The sequence below is a fragment of the Pseudopodoces humilis genome, chromosome 2 (genome assembly GCF_049639895.1).
Source record: "Pseudopodoces humilis isolate 2021_Gansu_Grassland_sample_001 chromosome 2, ASM4963989v1, whole genome shotgun sequence".
Taxonomy (NCBI): Eukaryota; Metazoa; Chordata; class Aves; order Passeriformes; family Paridae; genus Pseudopodoces; species Pseudopodoces humilis.
This window is the reverse complement of record NC_142201.1, coordinates 106938456-106955593: the sequence shown is the minus strand read 5'-3', so window position 1 is coordinate 106955593 and position 17138 is coordinate 106938456. Positions and strand designations below refer to the sequence as shown.

The following is a 17138-nucleotide window of genomic DNA, read 5'->3' as shown; positions in this document are numbered from 1 at the left end:
AGGTTATTTTATTGGCAGGATACTTGTTTACTGGATAGTCATTACAGTAATTCATGTTTGATGTTTTAATCCTGCCTCTGTGGAAAGTCAGCCAATTCCTACACTTCTATTGTAAGGCTTTAAACAAAGCTGCATATAAAGCATGGGATTTAAAGCAATGCTGTGTTACAAATTATGAATGTAACAAAAGGAAAAGACTGTTGTGACTGTGTTTCAGGTGATGTTTACGATTGCCAGTGTTTCACATTGAAATAATGATGGGGAGGGCAAAAATGTTGGTGTAAAAGCATTTGATAATAGAGTTATAATTTGTTTCAATCTAGGTGTTCAGTGTTCTTGGGCTCATGCCAAGACTGAAATCTTTTCAGTAAGCCTGAAGACAACAATTTCAGTATTTCAGTTTTAAGAAGCATTGATCTATTAACAGAGGCTAGATGAATGAATATGGGACTTGAAAACCTTGCTTTTTCATAAAAACTCCAGGAGTGCACCATAAGCAGCTCCCCTTCTGCTGCCTGCACTTGTCAGAAGTGTGTTGCTGTACCTGTAGTAAAGGACTTCATGTACAACTTCTTTCAGTCACTTCAGATGCTCTGTTCAGAGTTCTGTGGGTCCTCTTGTTGCTCAGTATAGGTTTTTTAGTTCCAAAGGTAATGGTTGTACTTTTCAACTCATAGTTGGGTACAGTTTTTACCTGGTAATCCTCATCAGTGTTATGATGGGGAATTGCAAAATATTAAGTGACTTTGCAGTCTCTTGAAAAGTATGAAGGCAGAAATCAGTCTTTTCTTGTTACTATAGCTCTAGCTGCTGAGGTCAACTGTCCCCATGTCCAGCATGTTGAGATTTTCACTTATGAAATGCATTCAGAACCTGTCATATGTCATAAAGTATATATATGCACAGCTGAACATGACATAACTTTCAGTGTTGAAGAGGAGATCATAAAATGTAGTCTTAATCAAGTGTCTATATCTAGTTTTAAGACTTGCATGCTATTAGTGAACAATATAAATATTAGGAATTGGTTGAACAAAAATATTTTCTGTCATTTTCTGTGTGTAATCCTGGGGTGTCATTTTGGAAGATAAAAAGCCAGTGTTTCACAAGCCTTAGTAATGTAGAAATGAAAGCCAAAATATCTGTGAAATGCAAACCCTAAATCTGGACCTGAGCATTTACTTAACTCAATCCTTTCTTTCATTCAAAGGAGCAACAGGCTGCAGTTGCTGCTTTACAAGGCCTTTCTGCTGTCTTACAAGGCCTTCTGTGACAAGTAATGTTGTTCTGTTCCAGATGTATTTCATCTCCTGAGATGAGTTTTTGGAATAGTTCATAGCAAAAGTAATTGATCCATTTCAGGAGTTGGTGAGTTTTTTCCGGAGCTTTGAGCAAACTACAATTCCTTACTGGATAATCTCAAGAGGTGGTTAAAAAGAATAAATTCTTTTTGGTTGTAATTTTAAATCAATTATAGTGAATTGTTGCAAAAATCTTTATTTCTGCAATGTGATGCAGCAATAATACCTGAATTAACTTAGTCTGTTAAAAGAAGCATGCCTCTGTACAAATAGAAGGAGCATTCTTACTCAATGTACATGATGCTGTGTTGCTTATTCCAAGTCTGTCCTGTATAAAAAAACATTATTGTAAAAATCTTATACATCCTTGCTCAACAATTCATCTAATAAGTTCCTTTTCTTGCTTCACCTCGGTCTCCCCACCAAAAAAATTTATTGAGCATGTAATCTTGCTCGCCACTCTTTGCAAAGTGACCAAAGAGAAGTCTTTTTTTACAATTTATTCAAGATCACTTCATATATTAAATACCATGGTCTCTTTGTGTCATGGTTTCCTTAAACAATGAATTTACTGAAATAGAAAAATTGAAGCAGTGGATGTTCTTAGTGCTTCCATGACAAGAATCAAGAGTTTACAATGTCTGAATTACTGGGGGTTTTTTTTGTTTTTGTTTTTTCCCAAAGATACAGAATCACATAATTGCTTTCTGAAAGTCCAATTTCATCCATCCCACATTCAAATCTGGAATTTGTCAGATGCTTATTTCTCTGGAATGAGATGAATGGGTTTGATTCCTAGGGAAGGGATCATGTTGGGTTAGAAGAGCAGGCCACTGGCATGCATTGCACTTCTAGGTGATGTGAAGTAAATCATAGCCTTTTTCTTTCCTGCACTGAGATTTCATTCCTTCTTTATGGCCTGCTGTTCTTCTCTGGTAATAAAGGATTCATTTCCTTCTCCTGCAGCTTTCAAGGGTTTGTGACTGACTGCTGTGTAAAAATGAAGCTGACCACTCCTTTTACTTTCTGCTCAATATGGGAAATACCCCATCCACCGAATCACCGAATTCTTAAAGTTGTGACGCTGTATTTGTGGCAAGAGTGGGGAAGAAAAGAATAATTTTGGTTAGATAACATATTTCAAAACCCTCTCTTCTATTTTACCTGGGCCAATCTCATTGCTTCAGTTAGATCTTCTCTGAAGTTACAGCAGTTACCTATAGTAGAACAGATCTGCTTCAGCCACAGTGGAACAAGGTGGAAACAAGACATGTGACAGGCAGCAATTGTGAAACAGCTTACATATGGCAGAGAAATAGGGATTTGCAGATAATGCTCCAAATATACTTCTTACTGTATTTTATTTTCCCTTAAGCAATTAAATATATATACACATGCAAAACCTATGTCTGTATGTATATAACTATACTTGTATCCTACAATAAAGAATGAGTTAAATTTCAAAGCTGTAGTGGTTGTTTTATTTTTTTCCCTGAGGAGAACCCTTCAAAAGTAGAGTAATTTGAATTTACCAGATGATATATGTTCAAATTCTGAGGCGATTTGTGACTTGCTCTGTGTTTTTTGTATTTAAGCTTTATATAAATCTTTGTGATTGCAGTTGTTTAAAATGTAAGCCAGTCAACTGAGTTTGTATATGTATATATTACACTTATAGTTGGAAATCTGACAAAATATTTTCCTTCAAGGACATAAATGAAATTGACTATCAGAGCAGTAGTAGTTAGTAATGCACTTCTGAGGATTATACCCATGAGCAAATTGTAAAGGAATAATGCAGGTGGATGGACAAAAATAGTTATGAGTGTATTTGCTACAGTGTATCCTGGAGGCATTTGCAAATCTTTCTCCCTTTAAAGATGATCATCAGTCTTAATAATAAAATAATAAAAACTCAATGGGAGATTGACCTTAAAAGTAGTCATAGTACTCTTAAATTAATTCAGGTAATGCTGTTTACAGCAACTAGTAATTAGACATTTTAATCTTCTACTTTGAACTAATTAGGGGCCAAAAAAATCAAAACTTTGCAACAAATCACAGAGTTCTAAGTCCTGACACTGGAAACAGACTGCAGCTTCTTTTTCCTTAAGGAACAAGATGCTATTCCATAGTGCTGGTTTAGCATTTCTATTTCCTCTTGCATATTGTAGGAAGTGTAACAAGGCAGACAAGTTTGGTTTTGCTGGGGTTCTTACTGATTTTTATATACTTCAGAAGACTCTTTACCAATTATGAAAAGACAAACACATTTCTAATTTACCTCAGTGTCTTACTGAAGACAACAAAAAAATTGTACAGGTAACATTAATTAAATGTTCAACTGCAGCTTTTAGCTGTGGTTCTGCGCAAAATAGCTCATAATTTAGGGGTCAAAGTTGACTCTCTTGTTTATGTTGTACCCCTGATGTTACCATCCATTCCAGAAACCTACCTGGAGAAAACAGCAAAATATGTCAAAAAACTCTAAGCTCTTACAGGCAAAGTTTTATGTTAGAGGTTTAGGGCATTTCGATTCCTACTGGTGTAAGTAGGGTATGGTCCAAATAATTACTTTTATGAAGCTGTAGTTTTTTTCCAAATTGTTGCAGTGTCAGGGACTGACTGCAAAGTCTTGCTGATTGTCTCTGTAAAGAGGTTGCCTAATGAGCCCCTTTCTGCAAGGACCAGATGGGTTTGTCCATGCTGACATGCTGTACTGCAAACTTTTCGATGGCCTGAGAATGTCTTGTCTATTAAAACTGGCTGTGAGAGAGTGGCAGGCCCATTCAGCTCTCCCTAGGAGGCTTGTGTGTGATATTAGTAAGATGGAAGGAAAAGTGCTAGGCTGTTCAGAGTGTGAAGTTCTCCTGTTGTGTTGTAATACTGGGATTTCTTGGCTGCCAATCAGGAGGTGTAGTTTTATTTAGAAAGTGTAAAATGTTCCTGTAAAGTATAGAAAGCACTGACAAACACAAAGATTGCAATTTTAGGCTGTGTAACAACCATGGAAAAATTGTATGGTTTGTATTTGAGGTTTTTTTTTTTTTCTATTCCATTAGAGAGCAGTGAATCTTGTGTGTTTAATTAATTTTTTTGGGGGGGAGGTTTAAACTTGCTAATGTAAGAGAGACACTTGCTAATCTTTCTTAAAAATGTTCTCTGTTTTCATTGCAAGGTATTCTCTGTTTTATAACCACTTGAAGAACATTGAGGAAAGTGAAGGTGGCCTTGATAAATTTACAAAAAGTTACAAAACCTTTGGAGTTAACCAACTTGCAGATGGTGGAATATACTGCAAAGAGTGGGCACCAGGAGCAGAAGCAGTGTTTCTTGCAGGTGACTTCAGTAAGTATTCTTAGGAAAATTTCTTCCCTGCACAATGTTTTACATCAATATTCTCTACATTTAAAGAAAATTTTGTTGCAATGATGACATTCTGATGGTAAAAAATATGTCATGGCTTAAATGAATAATATTTTCCTGTGTGTTGCAGTAGCTTATGAAGATGTGTTTCTGTTTTGTGGTCAGTGTTAGGCATTTTTTTAATACCCCAAAGGCAATGACTCATGTCCCACTGGATCACACAGCAACTTGAGGCTGTATCTAAGCTTCCTGAAGTTCTTTTTAAAGCTTTATAACTAGACTTTTATAAAACTGTATGCAGAGAAGCAAAAATAACAGTGAAATAATTTTCTTCATCTTCTTTTACTGATCAAACAACAGTGTTGTCTAAGGACCAAGGCCAGAATTCTCACCCATTTTGAGAGTTCAGACAAAAGCTCTGTGGGAAAATGGTAGCCTAAAGTCAAGCCAAATATTACTGAAAGAGTAGGTACTCTGTTTTTGTGAGGGCAGGAGGAGGAAAGATGTTAGCAGAATGGGATGGTGGCAATATTACATGGAGGAATTGCCTTTCTTGCTCTGAGAACCAGGAAGACTATTCCCTTTGAATTTGAGACAAAAATATAAATCTTCTTATTTGAGGGCTATCTTCAGTCAAATTATGTTCTACAATTTTTAGATGAAAGTGACATTCATCATTGCTCTTCAACCCTGCAATATAGTTCCTTTCTCTTCTTTTTGTTTAGGGTTTTGGAGAGTTTTGTTCTGATTTTCCCTTTCACCTCTACTCTTGCTTCTGTTAGGTCTGCCAAGGTGCTAGTTCTTGCATTGCTGTTTCTTACTGAACGGGGACTTTGTCTGTGAAATTATTTACTTCATTTAACTGTGTTTCAGAAGCATGCAGTTTTATTTATCTGACCTTGATTTTGCAAAAATGCTGATCTAGAGAGTGTTCAGTGTATTTATATTGCAAAAAAGCAATAGGAAAAGAAGTTCTTTGAAGCAGTTAACTACTTCAGCTTAGACACAAAGCTAAATGTTGGCCATTCCTTACCCCTGTCTGAGGAAACTATTGAAGGGAAACTCCATTGTAGGAATGTTTTTATTAAAAAAAAAAATCCTGTTTTTGACGCAGAAGTCAAACACAAAAGTTAGTGTAACACTGTTTTCAGCCATGTTCCTGTTTGATATGATTAACACAGTGAATGATAAAGTAGCTTTTCTTGAAGTGCCGCTTGTCATTTTATTGGAATAGACATTGATAAATATGTTAGTGTAGTTCTTGCATTTTAATATTGAAACTGGATATGTCCTCTAATTCAACACTGAATAATGAGTTCTGTATAGTTTACCCACTGCTAGATAACAGTGATTTCAGATCAATATAGACTGCAAGGCAGCTAGATCAGACTATTTTCATGGGTCGATTTTATATGTATAAATATACAGAAATTTCTCCTCCTTGTTCCTCCTCTACTTGCTGCAACTCCACCCATTGCTCAAGATTTTCATGGGATGGGTGCAGGTTAAATTTATAAACACAGCTAGAGTGCATTTATTTTAAATATGTATTTTAAAAGATAGTAATATTAAAACCAAACTTTTAATAATACGTTTCATATTTTGAAAAGAGGCTATAACTTGTAAATTGGTTTATTAGCTTGAGGGTGGGAAGTATATGTATACCAGAATAGGGTAGCTAAACACTGGAATAGTTTTCTAAACCCTACTTCATTTAAAATATTTGATGTAGTACATCGTATGAAGCAGAAATTTAATATCTTAGAGTAGTTGTATTTAGACCCTAATGAAATATGGCAAGAAGAAGAAAAAAAAAAATAAAAAAAATTCATTGTAATGTGGATGAACTGTGTTTCTTGCATATATCAGTCAGTCATAGTAAAGTATTCATTCCCAAAGGGGACAACAGTGTACTTGGAAAGACTGAAGAAATGGAAGGTTGTCATTCATTCCCTGAATAATATTCTCATGAGAAATTGGATTGCAAAACACTAAGATTTAGAGTCAGATTGCTACAGATATATTTAATTAAAACTGAATCCCTTTAACCTTTCTTTAAATTTTCTAGCAGGTTAAAGTCTCAGACTAAATTTATGATTATATTGTGCTTAAATTGGATATTGGGATAGCCTTTAATAAGATTTTTTTTTTTTTAAATAAAACTTTTTTATAAAAAGAACTGTAGTGTAACCACATCAAGGGAATTTGGAAATCTTAGACAAAGAAATAAACCTTGGAATTAGATGACAGAAGCTCTTTAGGTTTTAAACTGAAATATGGTGGTATATAATATAAAAACTGTCAATTAATTTTTTTTTTTGGAGATGAATAGCAGTGTTTTCCTTAATAATATGGTATTGTCTGAGAATATCTTAATGTTTGATGTAATGACACAAAGTATTAGTCTCTGCTATTTCATCTTAAGGATCAAAAACTAGTAAAAATTAAAATGGCCAGTATCGGTTATATACAGAGACCTTGAACTATTTTTTTCCAAATTTATAATTTATAATTTAGCTGATAGTTAATAATATCTTGGTTATGAATTATGTGTAGGATAAATATGACTAATTTACTTCTGTAATTATATACATGTGAAGCCTCAGTCCTGTACATGTAGTTTTTGGCGAATGACTTCTATGCCTTAGACAATAAAAGCTTTGCTATTAGGGTATTTTGACCCAAATTATGGTATTTTTATACCTTATTCTGAGAAACTTGTAATTAATGGGATAAGTCAAATTTACAGAAAAATACTTAGTATCACTGTGCATTTTGGGGAAAAAAATCTAGAAACTAGTAATAGCACACAAATCTGTAAGTGCATTGGAGAATGAAAAACATGAATTCGAGAAAATCTCAATGCTTTCAGACCTAGTTTTGTCTCTTTAAAACTCCATAATTGAAGAGAAAAAGTATTGTATCTATTGGTGCTCTAGTATGATGCTTTACTCTAAGAAGTATTAAATGAACATCCCAAAACATTAAGATTTGTCAATTAGTACTTTCAGCATCTCAGTAAATCAAGTGTATGAGGCAATTAGTCAGCTGAATTTCCAATAGTAGAGGTACTATCAACAATATAACTCCTTCAAAAGCTCTCAGTGATAACAATGAATATTTCATTTGTGTGCTCTATTGCTGAGGCTCTTGGTGACTACTGGCAATTTATTGCTGCTTTACAATTAACTATTTCAAAATAAGTCAGTGAACTGTGAATTTTGAGAGTAACCCACAGAATTTATTTAGGAATTGGAGCACTCACATTAGTATTTGGTCATGCAGAGGCTCAGTGAGTTATCAGTAAGCAATTCCTTAATTTTGAAAAGAAAGCTACTGGTTTTAAAAAGCTTAAGAGTAAGTATGCATATATTGATTTGGAAGTCAGCATTTGTTATAATACATTGTTATATTTGTGGTTTCTGTTCTTTTGTCTTCCCTCCTCCCTTCCCAGCTAACATTGATCTAAAATTTTGATAAGTCTGGAATGTCTGGTTTGGTTTCTGCTTCCTCTTTCTTGCACTGGTGGGGAAGGCTTCTGCTGTGGTTGGATGGTGAAGGGGAGGGTAGGATACTATGTTCTGGGGGGATATTTGTCTATTATTTAAACTCTAACAGGATCCCTTCAAAGTGAAAAGGGAGTACCTTAAGGCATTGTACTTCCTAATTTGGGTATCTCACAGCTGACTAAAATTTTATGTATCAGAATGTTTTGGATTTTTTTAATTCCAGATTTTTACTGAGATAGATTCTAGGTACTGTCATGTTATCTTACTGAATTTCTTACTGTTTCCTGCCAAGATTTTTATAGCAAAATACTTAAGTTTGATGAGTAAAGTCAGTGTTAAAGTGCAGATGATTGAAAGTGGTAGACTGTAATATAAGGTGGCACTAATATCCAAGGAAACATCCTATCTGAGAATTAATGACACTTGTTTTTATGTCAGTGTTTGAGCTGTTTGCCCAATTTCCAACAGCTCAAGAGCAGGAGCATGAGCTTTAATGTAATCTGCTTTAAAAATTATTAACGTGGCAAGAGGAAGACCTAATTGACCACTGTGTAGAACAGGATAGTGTCCTTGGAAAATCTCTCCAGTTATGTTCTGATTTCATATTCCAGTCAAGTAGAATACAGGTATCTTGCTGGGATACTGGGATTTTGAAGCTCTTTCCCTTGTCTGAACTGCTTCTTGTCTGATAGACTTTCTTCGAGGATGATGTGTGTTTGCTGAACTCTCTATTCTCCTTAGACGTCTTTAGTTGATCAGAAATTATGTGGAAATACAATTGCTATAAGAGATTTGATTTCACTTGAGAATTCAGCCTTATTTGATAAAGATTTTTCACTTTTGAAAAAATAGCTACAGTTCTTATATTGGACAAAGTCAATTGCTTGCTTAATATGCAAGGACTACTCCTTTCCTCTGTGAGAAGTGTTACGTTCTTGTGTGAAACTCCAAGTTCAGGCATGGGCCTCAGAGGTGTATGGCTATATCTTGTCAATGTGGAAACAAAATCAGGAGATGGAGCAGGAAGTCACTCAAATTGTCATTTATCTGGAAATATGCATTTAAATTGAGTTTTTTGTCACAAATGGTAGATCCCAAACCTTTATAGCTTTGAATTCTGTTCTATATTAAAGCTCAGTTCATGATTCTTTGGCGTGCTAAGGGTGTAGTTTTGAGCAAGTTCCCTTGTGCCTCTTGTTGCTGAGGTAGGGTGTAATGTTTAAATAATTGACTGGATTTGGAAGATCCAATCACAAAGATGAGACAAAACAAAGTATCAGGCTATCAAAGATGTCTTCTGTGTTGGATTAAGCCATAGATGAGGCTTCAACTTTTGTACAGAAGGTTTTGCCTTTGTGTGTGGCTTATGGGTATTCTGTGATGGTGTCCCTTCTCCCCAATACCTATTCAAGCTGATTATTTGAACTTCTGCTGGTAATCTTCTCAGCCTTTCCTGTTTGTAGTTGTTGGCAGAATCTTTGAAGTCTCTGTTCTCAAGCTAAGATTTTTCTTTTGACATTTTTGTTTTCATCTTTGTAATAGTCTGGTAATCACTTGCTGGTTAGTTGAGTTTTTTTCCTTTTTTTTTTTCCCTCAGGCATTTTTGGCTAAGTTTTGCTGAAAAATCAGAAAACCAAGCTGTAAAACTGAGAGAAGCATGAGCCACTTTCTCTTTAAAGGGAACCTTCAGTTTTCAGGGTGTTCTATGTTCTTTATGCCTCTGGCATTAATACAAAGCAATGTTTTCTGTCATAATCTTTCTAAGTGAGCTACTCTCCAGGGGTAATTAGTAAACAGTATTAGTAAACAGTGGGTTTAAGTAGGACCATCTGGGGCAGATGGGTATTGCTTTGCATTTATTTTTAAATCATGAGCCACAGGCTTGCAGTCACAGACTATGGCTGAGAGCAGGAGGGATTAACAGGAGCATCTGGCATTGCTGGCAGGTGAAGGGGAAAGTTCAGGCAACTTTGGCAGAATTATCAAATCAAATGTGGAGAGCAGAACTATTTAAATAAGTAGAGAGAGATGTAACCATTCCCTCTCTGAAGGAGGGAAGAGATGTGGTTTCAGTAGAGGTCATGAGAATCTTTTTTAGTATTATAAGAATGCAGTGATTTTGGTGAACGTGATTAACTCCATGCAGGTTACACTGGGTGAATTTTATAAAAACACGGCCTAAGACTTTCTTGCTGTTACTTTTAATTTTGCTCAGTATTTATCACCTGGCATATGTTCAGTTTGTGCATTGAATCAAGAGGTGTAGCTCCATTGGAAAGAGTTTCATGAGAAACCATGAAGATGGTGGGATGTCTGTGGGGAGAGGAAGATGGAAAGAACCTAGTGTAAGTCCCCCAGGATGGGTCTTGACTGTCTTAAATCCTAAACAGTTTTAAAAACATACTTCTTGCGACTTCTTAACATCTTTGTTACATTTTTCGTCTTCTGTTTTCTCAATTTTGCCTGGAATGTTTATTTGAGACAGTCTGTTTGTAATTAAAAAAGAAAAACCGAAACTTTTTTAAAGTGCTGTATTCTACATCTTTTTACCATGCCCTGAAATAAAAAAAATGTATCTATATTTTAATATATGAACACTGTTTATAGTTTGAAGTTTAGACATTTTATTAAGGAGTATTGCTTAATTGCCAAGGTGTTGTTTGTTTGATGTTGGTCCTAGTAGATATTAGTAGTGTTTGTTTAATTATTTTTCTTCATTGAAACTTCAGTGTAAAGCCAAGGGGGAAGAAATATTCAAATCTTACTAATATGTAAGTTTTTCTGCTGTTAAGGAATAGTTTAGTAAATACTTTCCCCCTGCTAATATGTGTAATTTGGCTCCACTATCCAAATTCTTTAAACATAAAAGCTATCATCTAAATAGAATACTGAATTAATTGCATTTCTGTTTTACTCTCCACTGTAAAGTGAGTAGGTACCAGAATATTTGTCTGGCATAGTTATTTTTGTCACATTGTGTGGCCTTGTTTAATTTGTGTCTTTCAGTGTTCTTTAACTAAAGATTGGCAGTTCTTGGGTTTAAACAGCTGTGCAAATGCAACCAACAACTTTGAAAGCAGTCTGGTCTTTCTCTGAAACTCAACACATCCATGCATTGCTAGGGAAGATGATCTTTTTGTCGCACAGCAGATAATATTTGTGATTACTGGCGTTTTGGAAAATACATATGCTGATGAGTAGAACTTCATTTCTCTACCTCCCCTGCTGTGATTTCCATGGTGGCAAAAGTGATGATCCTGCTTTAGTTTAGCTGTCCAATTTTTTATTGAAATGTTTTTAACCCTGACATGTTTAGATAGCAATGTTGTTTTATACAAGTCTGAGTTAATATTCTTGAACTGAATGCTGCTTATTCTTCTTTCAATGATATGTGAGTTTTGGTGTGGTTTTTGGTTCTTTGCTTTGTTTTGTTTTTTTGTTTGTTTGTTTTTGTTGTTGTTCTTATTGTTTTTATTTATTACAAGAGACCATGCCATGGAAATAGATAACTATGAAGGAGATTAACATGTGTTGCTTTAGCATCTTGTAATTAATTTTTCTGTGTTGACTGGTTCCTATTTAGCTTGAATTTGAACTAAGGCAAAAAGAAAAAAGGAACTTTCAAACTTATATTGTTACTTCCTTTTAGCCTAGAAATGACTCCATTGCTGAAGTGTATCAGTTCAGAAGTGTTATCTTTACTCCATTCCTAGGAGTTAACCTTGAATGTGCTTACAGACACTCCAGACTCCCTTGGCAGGTGTCTGCTCAGTTGTACAGGCCAAAATGACCATCTTCAGTGCTCAGTAAATCCAAAGAGGACAAAGAATCTTGAATTGTAGGATTTAAGCTTGCTTCAGTTTTTTTAGTTTTTTTAATGACAAAGGAATCTTCTTGAAGACTTAAGGCTGTGGCATTTCATTTTACCCCTCTTGAATGTGTGTGCAGTATCAGGTATAAAAGTATTTGTGTCTGCTCTCACTGAAGTTTATTGTGAGAAAGATGGAACTCAGACTTCCACCTTTGAGTTGTAATTGGATACGTTTTAAGATGAACACTTAGTATTGTTTCTTATATTTGCAGATGGCTGGAATCCATTTTCTCATCCATATAAGAAGTTGGAATATGGGAAGTGGGAGTTGTTCATTCCACCTGAAGATGGCCATTCTCCTGTACCCCATGGATCAAAGCTAAAGGTGTTGGTTCTAAACTTACTCCACTTCTTGTAAACCCTTCTTACTCATTTACTGCCCATTTTGTTTTCTTTTAAGTAAATTTATCATCCTCTAATTTTTCTAAGAAGCAGAATCAGTTTATCTAGTTGAATAAAGTGACCTAAAGGAGCGAAATATTAAGCATCACAAAGATTTTGGGAACAGGCTGAAATGTAGTAGTAGGGTATTGCACCATATTATAGGAGGAAAACAGTTTACAAATTGATAATCTGAAAAAGAAAAATTAAGTAAAGTATAGGTAAAACATTTCTGTATTTGATGCAACTACATGTTATTGGGATCCTATTAAACTCTCAATGTCTCAGTAATTTTTTCAATACTTTTAACCATGGCTTTTCAGGTGATTTTTTTTGTTGCTTTAATGGTGCATGCATATTTGTAAAACTTCTACTTACCCTTTAGGAATTCAGAGTATTGAGTGGAAGGCTTAACTATGTGAAACTGAACACAGTTGTATTTCATGAGCATCCATGAGCTTAAAATGCTTTCTTCCAGAAATTAATGGAAAATTTCTTTCAGCTGTCAAATGCCACAGTTGTTTGCTTAGTGCAAATACACCCAATGACAGCTAACAGCAGAGTTGATGATTTCTAGGTGAATATTGATTTAAACCAGAGATGTGCTTTGTTGCATGCAGAGCTTGAGTTGCAGAGATACTGGGTGCTAATAGAAGGCAGTAATAAGTAGTAAAGGAAAGAAATGTGCTGAAGTTACCTATAGACTAGGAAAATTAAGAAACTGGGAGCAAAATAATATTTGTACAATATATACAAATAATATTTTTATTATACTACTATATTTTCAGAGATCCCATCAATACAACTAAGATACTGAAAAAAAAATCCTCATTTTCTGCTGGAAATCAGCTTAGGAAAACAAGAAATCTGTTAAACCAGAGATATGTATAAAAATGCTCTGGAAATGCTTACTCAGTGTGTGTGCTTATCTCTGTGCTTTTTGTTACGGCTTATGAAATCATCCCAGTAATAAATAAAGATAAATTGAAATTTAGGAATAATTATTCAAGGACGAGAAAGCTGCTTTTATTTTACAGAGCAGGAAAGAAAACAGTTGTCTGCAACTCAAAAATGCAAGGTATTATTTAGCAAGGTATGAGAGTGCAGAATGGTTGTTTAATATTTTCCATGGTTTTGAGTTGCAAGTAGATTAGATTTTTTGATTGTTGCTAAATTTACCTTCCGTGTTTTATCTACAAAACTCTTGACTCATCTACTGGACAATATTCTATGCTCTTTGTAAAAATAAGAGGTGTGAGTGATGATGAGTGTTGATAATTATTACGCATAATAGCAAAAAAGCATAGATTCTTAAATGCTTTTGAAGCAACGTAAAATGATTTTTTTTCTCTTAGCTAATCACTGGTCATATCTCCTTGTTTTGAAGTCTTGATAGTATTTTCTTCCTGTTCAGCATTTTCTTTGAAATCTGAACTCATAAAGCAAGGATTACATTATACATAATTTGTTTAGTATGCAGAATTTATACTGATTGCTCTTGGTACTGATGTACTTGCAAGATGAATTGCTCTACTTCTCTAGTTGCTCTGAGTTTTCTGAAAAGCCAAAAGATACCCACAGGCAGAGTAGAATGTCAGTTTTTCCTTATTTATTTATTTTTCTTGTTTTAGGTTTCTTCTACCCTGTTACTTTAATTGTGTTTTCCATGATCAATTTTAGGCAAAGTTATGTCTGTCATTGACACTCAGATTACATTATTGTCTAACAGGCTTTTGAAGCAGGAGTGTCTGTCTGCATGTGAAACAAATTTTCTTTGGAGTATATGCCTTAATAAAAGGACCAAATATTTAGAAACTTGATTCATGAGTGTATGTAATCATAATTGATGGCTCCATCCATATGGAGCTACTCCCAGCCTCATCTGTAGCTTTGCTAGTAATCTTCCATGACATTCTGTTTTTGTTCTGTGGTGCCTTCAGGACTAAATCCAGCACTTCACAATGTGTACTTGTGATGTAGTCAGAGGATGGGACTAAGAGAAAAAACAAAAAAAGGCTTCAGTAAAGGTAGTTCAAAGGTGGTTTATCACAAAAGCTTTTGGAGTATTCACATGGTAGGCTTGTACCTTACCTTCATGCTACAGCTGATCTTATCTTCTCCCATTCTACCGATGGGTGCAGAAAGCTCCTGCTTTTCCGTAAGTTTTCCTTGAGCTGCATGGTTCAAACATTTATGATTGTTCATAATGTCTGTATTTTGTGTATTGGAGCACAGTTTTGCTGTTCTTTGTTCATGTAGAAGCTGAGAATATTGATTGTTTGCAGATAGAAATTGGTATGTAGTTTGCAGAGGTAATGTTGAAGTACACAGGCACTGGTGTCTGCACCAGACTAGTCAACAGACATCTTTCTAATAATGATAGTATTTGCCATTTTTCTTTACTAAAGAAGCCTAAGGAAATCACAGCTTTAAAAGTTTCTTTTGCCAGTATGATTCTTAAAAACTTAAGTTAAAATAGTCAGCTTCAGACGTTACTGTGGTGATTAATCTGTTAAGGGGAAAAAAAATGTCTCCTCCAGAAGGTCCTTACCTTTAGCTTCTGTCTACTGTGTTTTGATCTTCAGTTCCACACAGGCAAATGCCAAGTTCTGAAATGGTAACAAGGTCATTTCTTTTAAATAAGTAATATCTAAGCCAGAATGGGAAATGGATGGAGTAGAGTCAGTGACACTAATTTAGATCAGGTCACAAAATATTTTCATGGGAAAATAAATGAGGAGCAGAGGTCAAACGTTTGCCTGTTTTCAATAGTATCAGGCTGTCTACTGTAGCTTTTCAGGCAGTCTTCTCATATGTAAATGTAAACATTGCAGAAAATGAGTAATTAAAAAGCCTGCTGTATATCTTCTGACACTTTTCTGTGTGAAGATGGAAGCTTATGATAGTTGAGTGACTCCCTTGTGAATTTTGACATCCATCTTCAAAATAAGGTTACCTGCTAGAAAAGGGTATCTTCTCTCTTTCTCCTGTGGATCAATTGGGAGCTTAGGGTGAGTTAAGTGAAAAAATACAGTTGCTATTGTGGTAAGATAGTACTGTTTTTGAAGCTTCTGACAGATGTCACAAGTGAGCACAGATTTAAACCCAAAGCCAAATGTAATCATTTCATAAAAGAAGCATTTTTACCTCTCATTATTTCTAATGAGGTAGTTTGAAAGTGTTTTCCTTAAATAATCAGCATGTTTGTCACTCTACAGTGATAGCAGTTGGGGTGCAAGTACTTACCTTTTGTGGTGGAAAATGATTTTTTTTTCCTTCATTTTTGGTATTCTTAATTACCTTTTTACAGAACACAGCAACCTTCTAAAAAGTTATCATGGATAGACTTTTATAGCAAGTCTCATCATGTGTGGTCGTAGTAATGCAGGAGTTTAATCAGTGTTACACTTTGTCCTTTTACTGTTTATTTATAATTGATTTTTTTCAACTGCTTAAATGTACCTGTAAGTTAAGTTTTCACTGTAGTTGGCAAGATCCTAATTTTGAAATAGTGTCAGGGATAGTAAGTAAAATTAGGGATATGGATAGTATTGGTAAAAATTGAGATCTTAGTATCTGCATTGGGGAATTTGCTTAATATTATTTACAAGAATGCCAAGGAACAACACAAAATGGAAAACAATTGGCAGTTTGAATCCTTTAAGAATTTAAACCTAGTTGAAAATAATTTCCTAATTCATGGTCAAGTTCTAAAGTATTTTCACACATCTAAATAAGAAAAAATAGCAAGATCAGTACTTGAAAAATATTGGCAATTATGATAGAGCTACCTGTTGCCCTGTAACACTAACTAGGAAAAGAATCTTTATAGCAGAACACCTAAATTTTCTTTTGTGAGCTGGAGAGGATATATTAAAATACTGGTGATTGTTCAGCTTTCTAGTAATAACAATAGATATATGAATTCTGAAATTATTGCCAGAACAAAAATTTTTTAGATTAATAAACTCATTTAACTTACCATGTGCTGGGTGGGTGCATGTATATGCAACTAAATACCACTTGAATATTCATGAAATGTAATTCATATGTTTTTCCTGGAAAGAACACCTCAGAAAGTGGTAGAAACTTTTTCAAAAACACTGCATTACAGTATTTGTTAAGTCTGTATCCTTTTCTTCTTCACATGTCTGTGTGTGTATATATATATATATTTTTTTTCTATGTATTGAAAAGGTGACAATAGTTTTTTGGGGGAGTACCTTGTACTGTAATGAGGTGATTAGATTTGATAACCTGGGCAGTTGTTAACACAATATTTTTCTACTGATACTCTTGCATGTTTGAGCGGTTTCAGTGATTGCTGAACAGGAGTTATAGGTGCCAAGGCCAGTACAAGAGTGAGACAAGGATGAACAAGACAGTTCTTTCATCAGTTTGTAGAAAATGCTTTCAAAGTTCACTGTGATTGGTTTTAATAGTTTTGCAGTCCAAATGTATTACCCTTTTTAATATTCAAGTGTGCAAAGGAAGAACTACATTGAGTCAGAACATTAACAGTTTATTAATCATGATTGAAAGTACCTAAAAGTACATTTGTATTCATGAGGAGCTGGGTAGAGGAAAGCTAGTTGCAAAGAATATTTTTAAAACTTAATCCTTACGGTTTTTATCACTCTGTCCTATATTTCATAGTAGATCTGCACACTATGTGTTAAACTTGTAAACCTTGAAGAGGAATCAAATATG

The 17138-nt window shown here is 34.6% G+C and overlaps 1 protein-coding gene across 1 annotated transcript in view; it reads left to right on the top strand.

Moving 5' to 3' along the window:
* Window positions 1–17138, top strand: part of GBE1 (1,4-alpha-glucan branching enzyme 1) — a 137626-nt gene that overhangs the window by 29744 nt on the left and 90744 nt on the right. The window contains exons 2-3 of the mRNA XM_014253563.2: window positions 4480–4649; window positions 12260–12372. Of these exons, the coding sequence (XP_014109038.2) occupies window positions 4480–4649; window positions 12260–12372 (283 nt within the window). The remainder of the gene's footprint in view (window positions 1–4479; window positions 4650–12259; window positions 12373–17138) is intronic.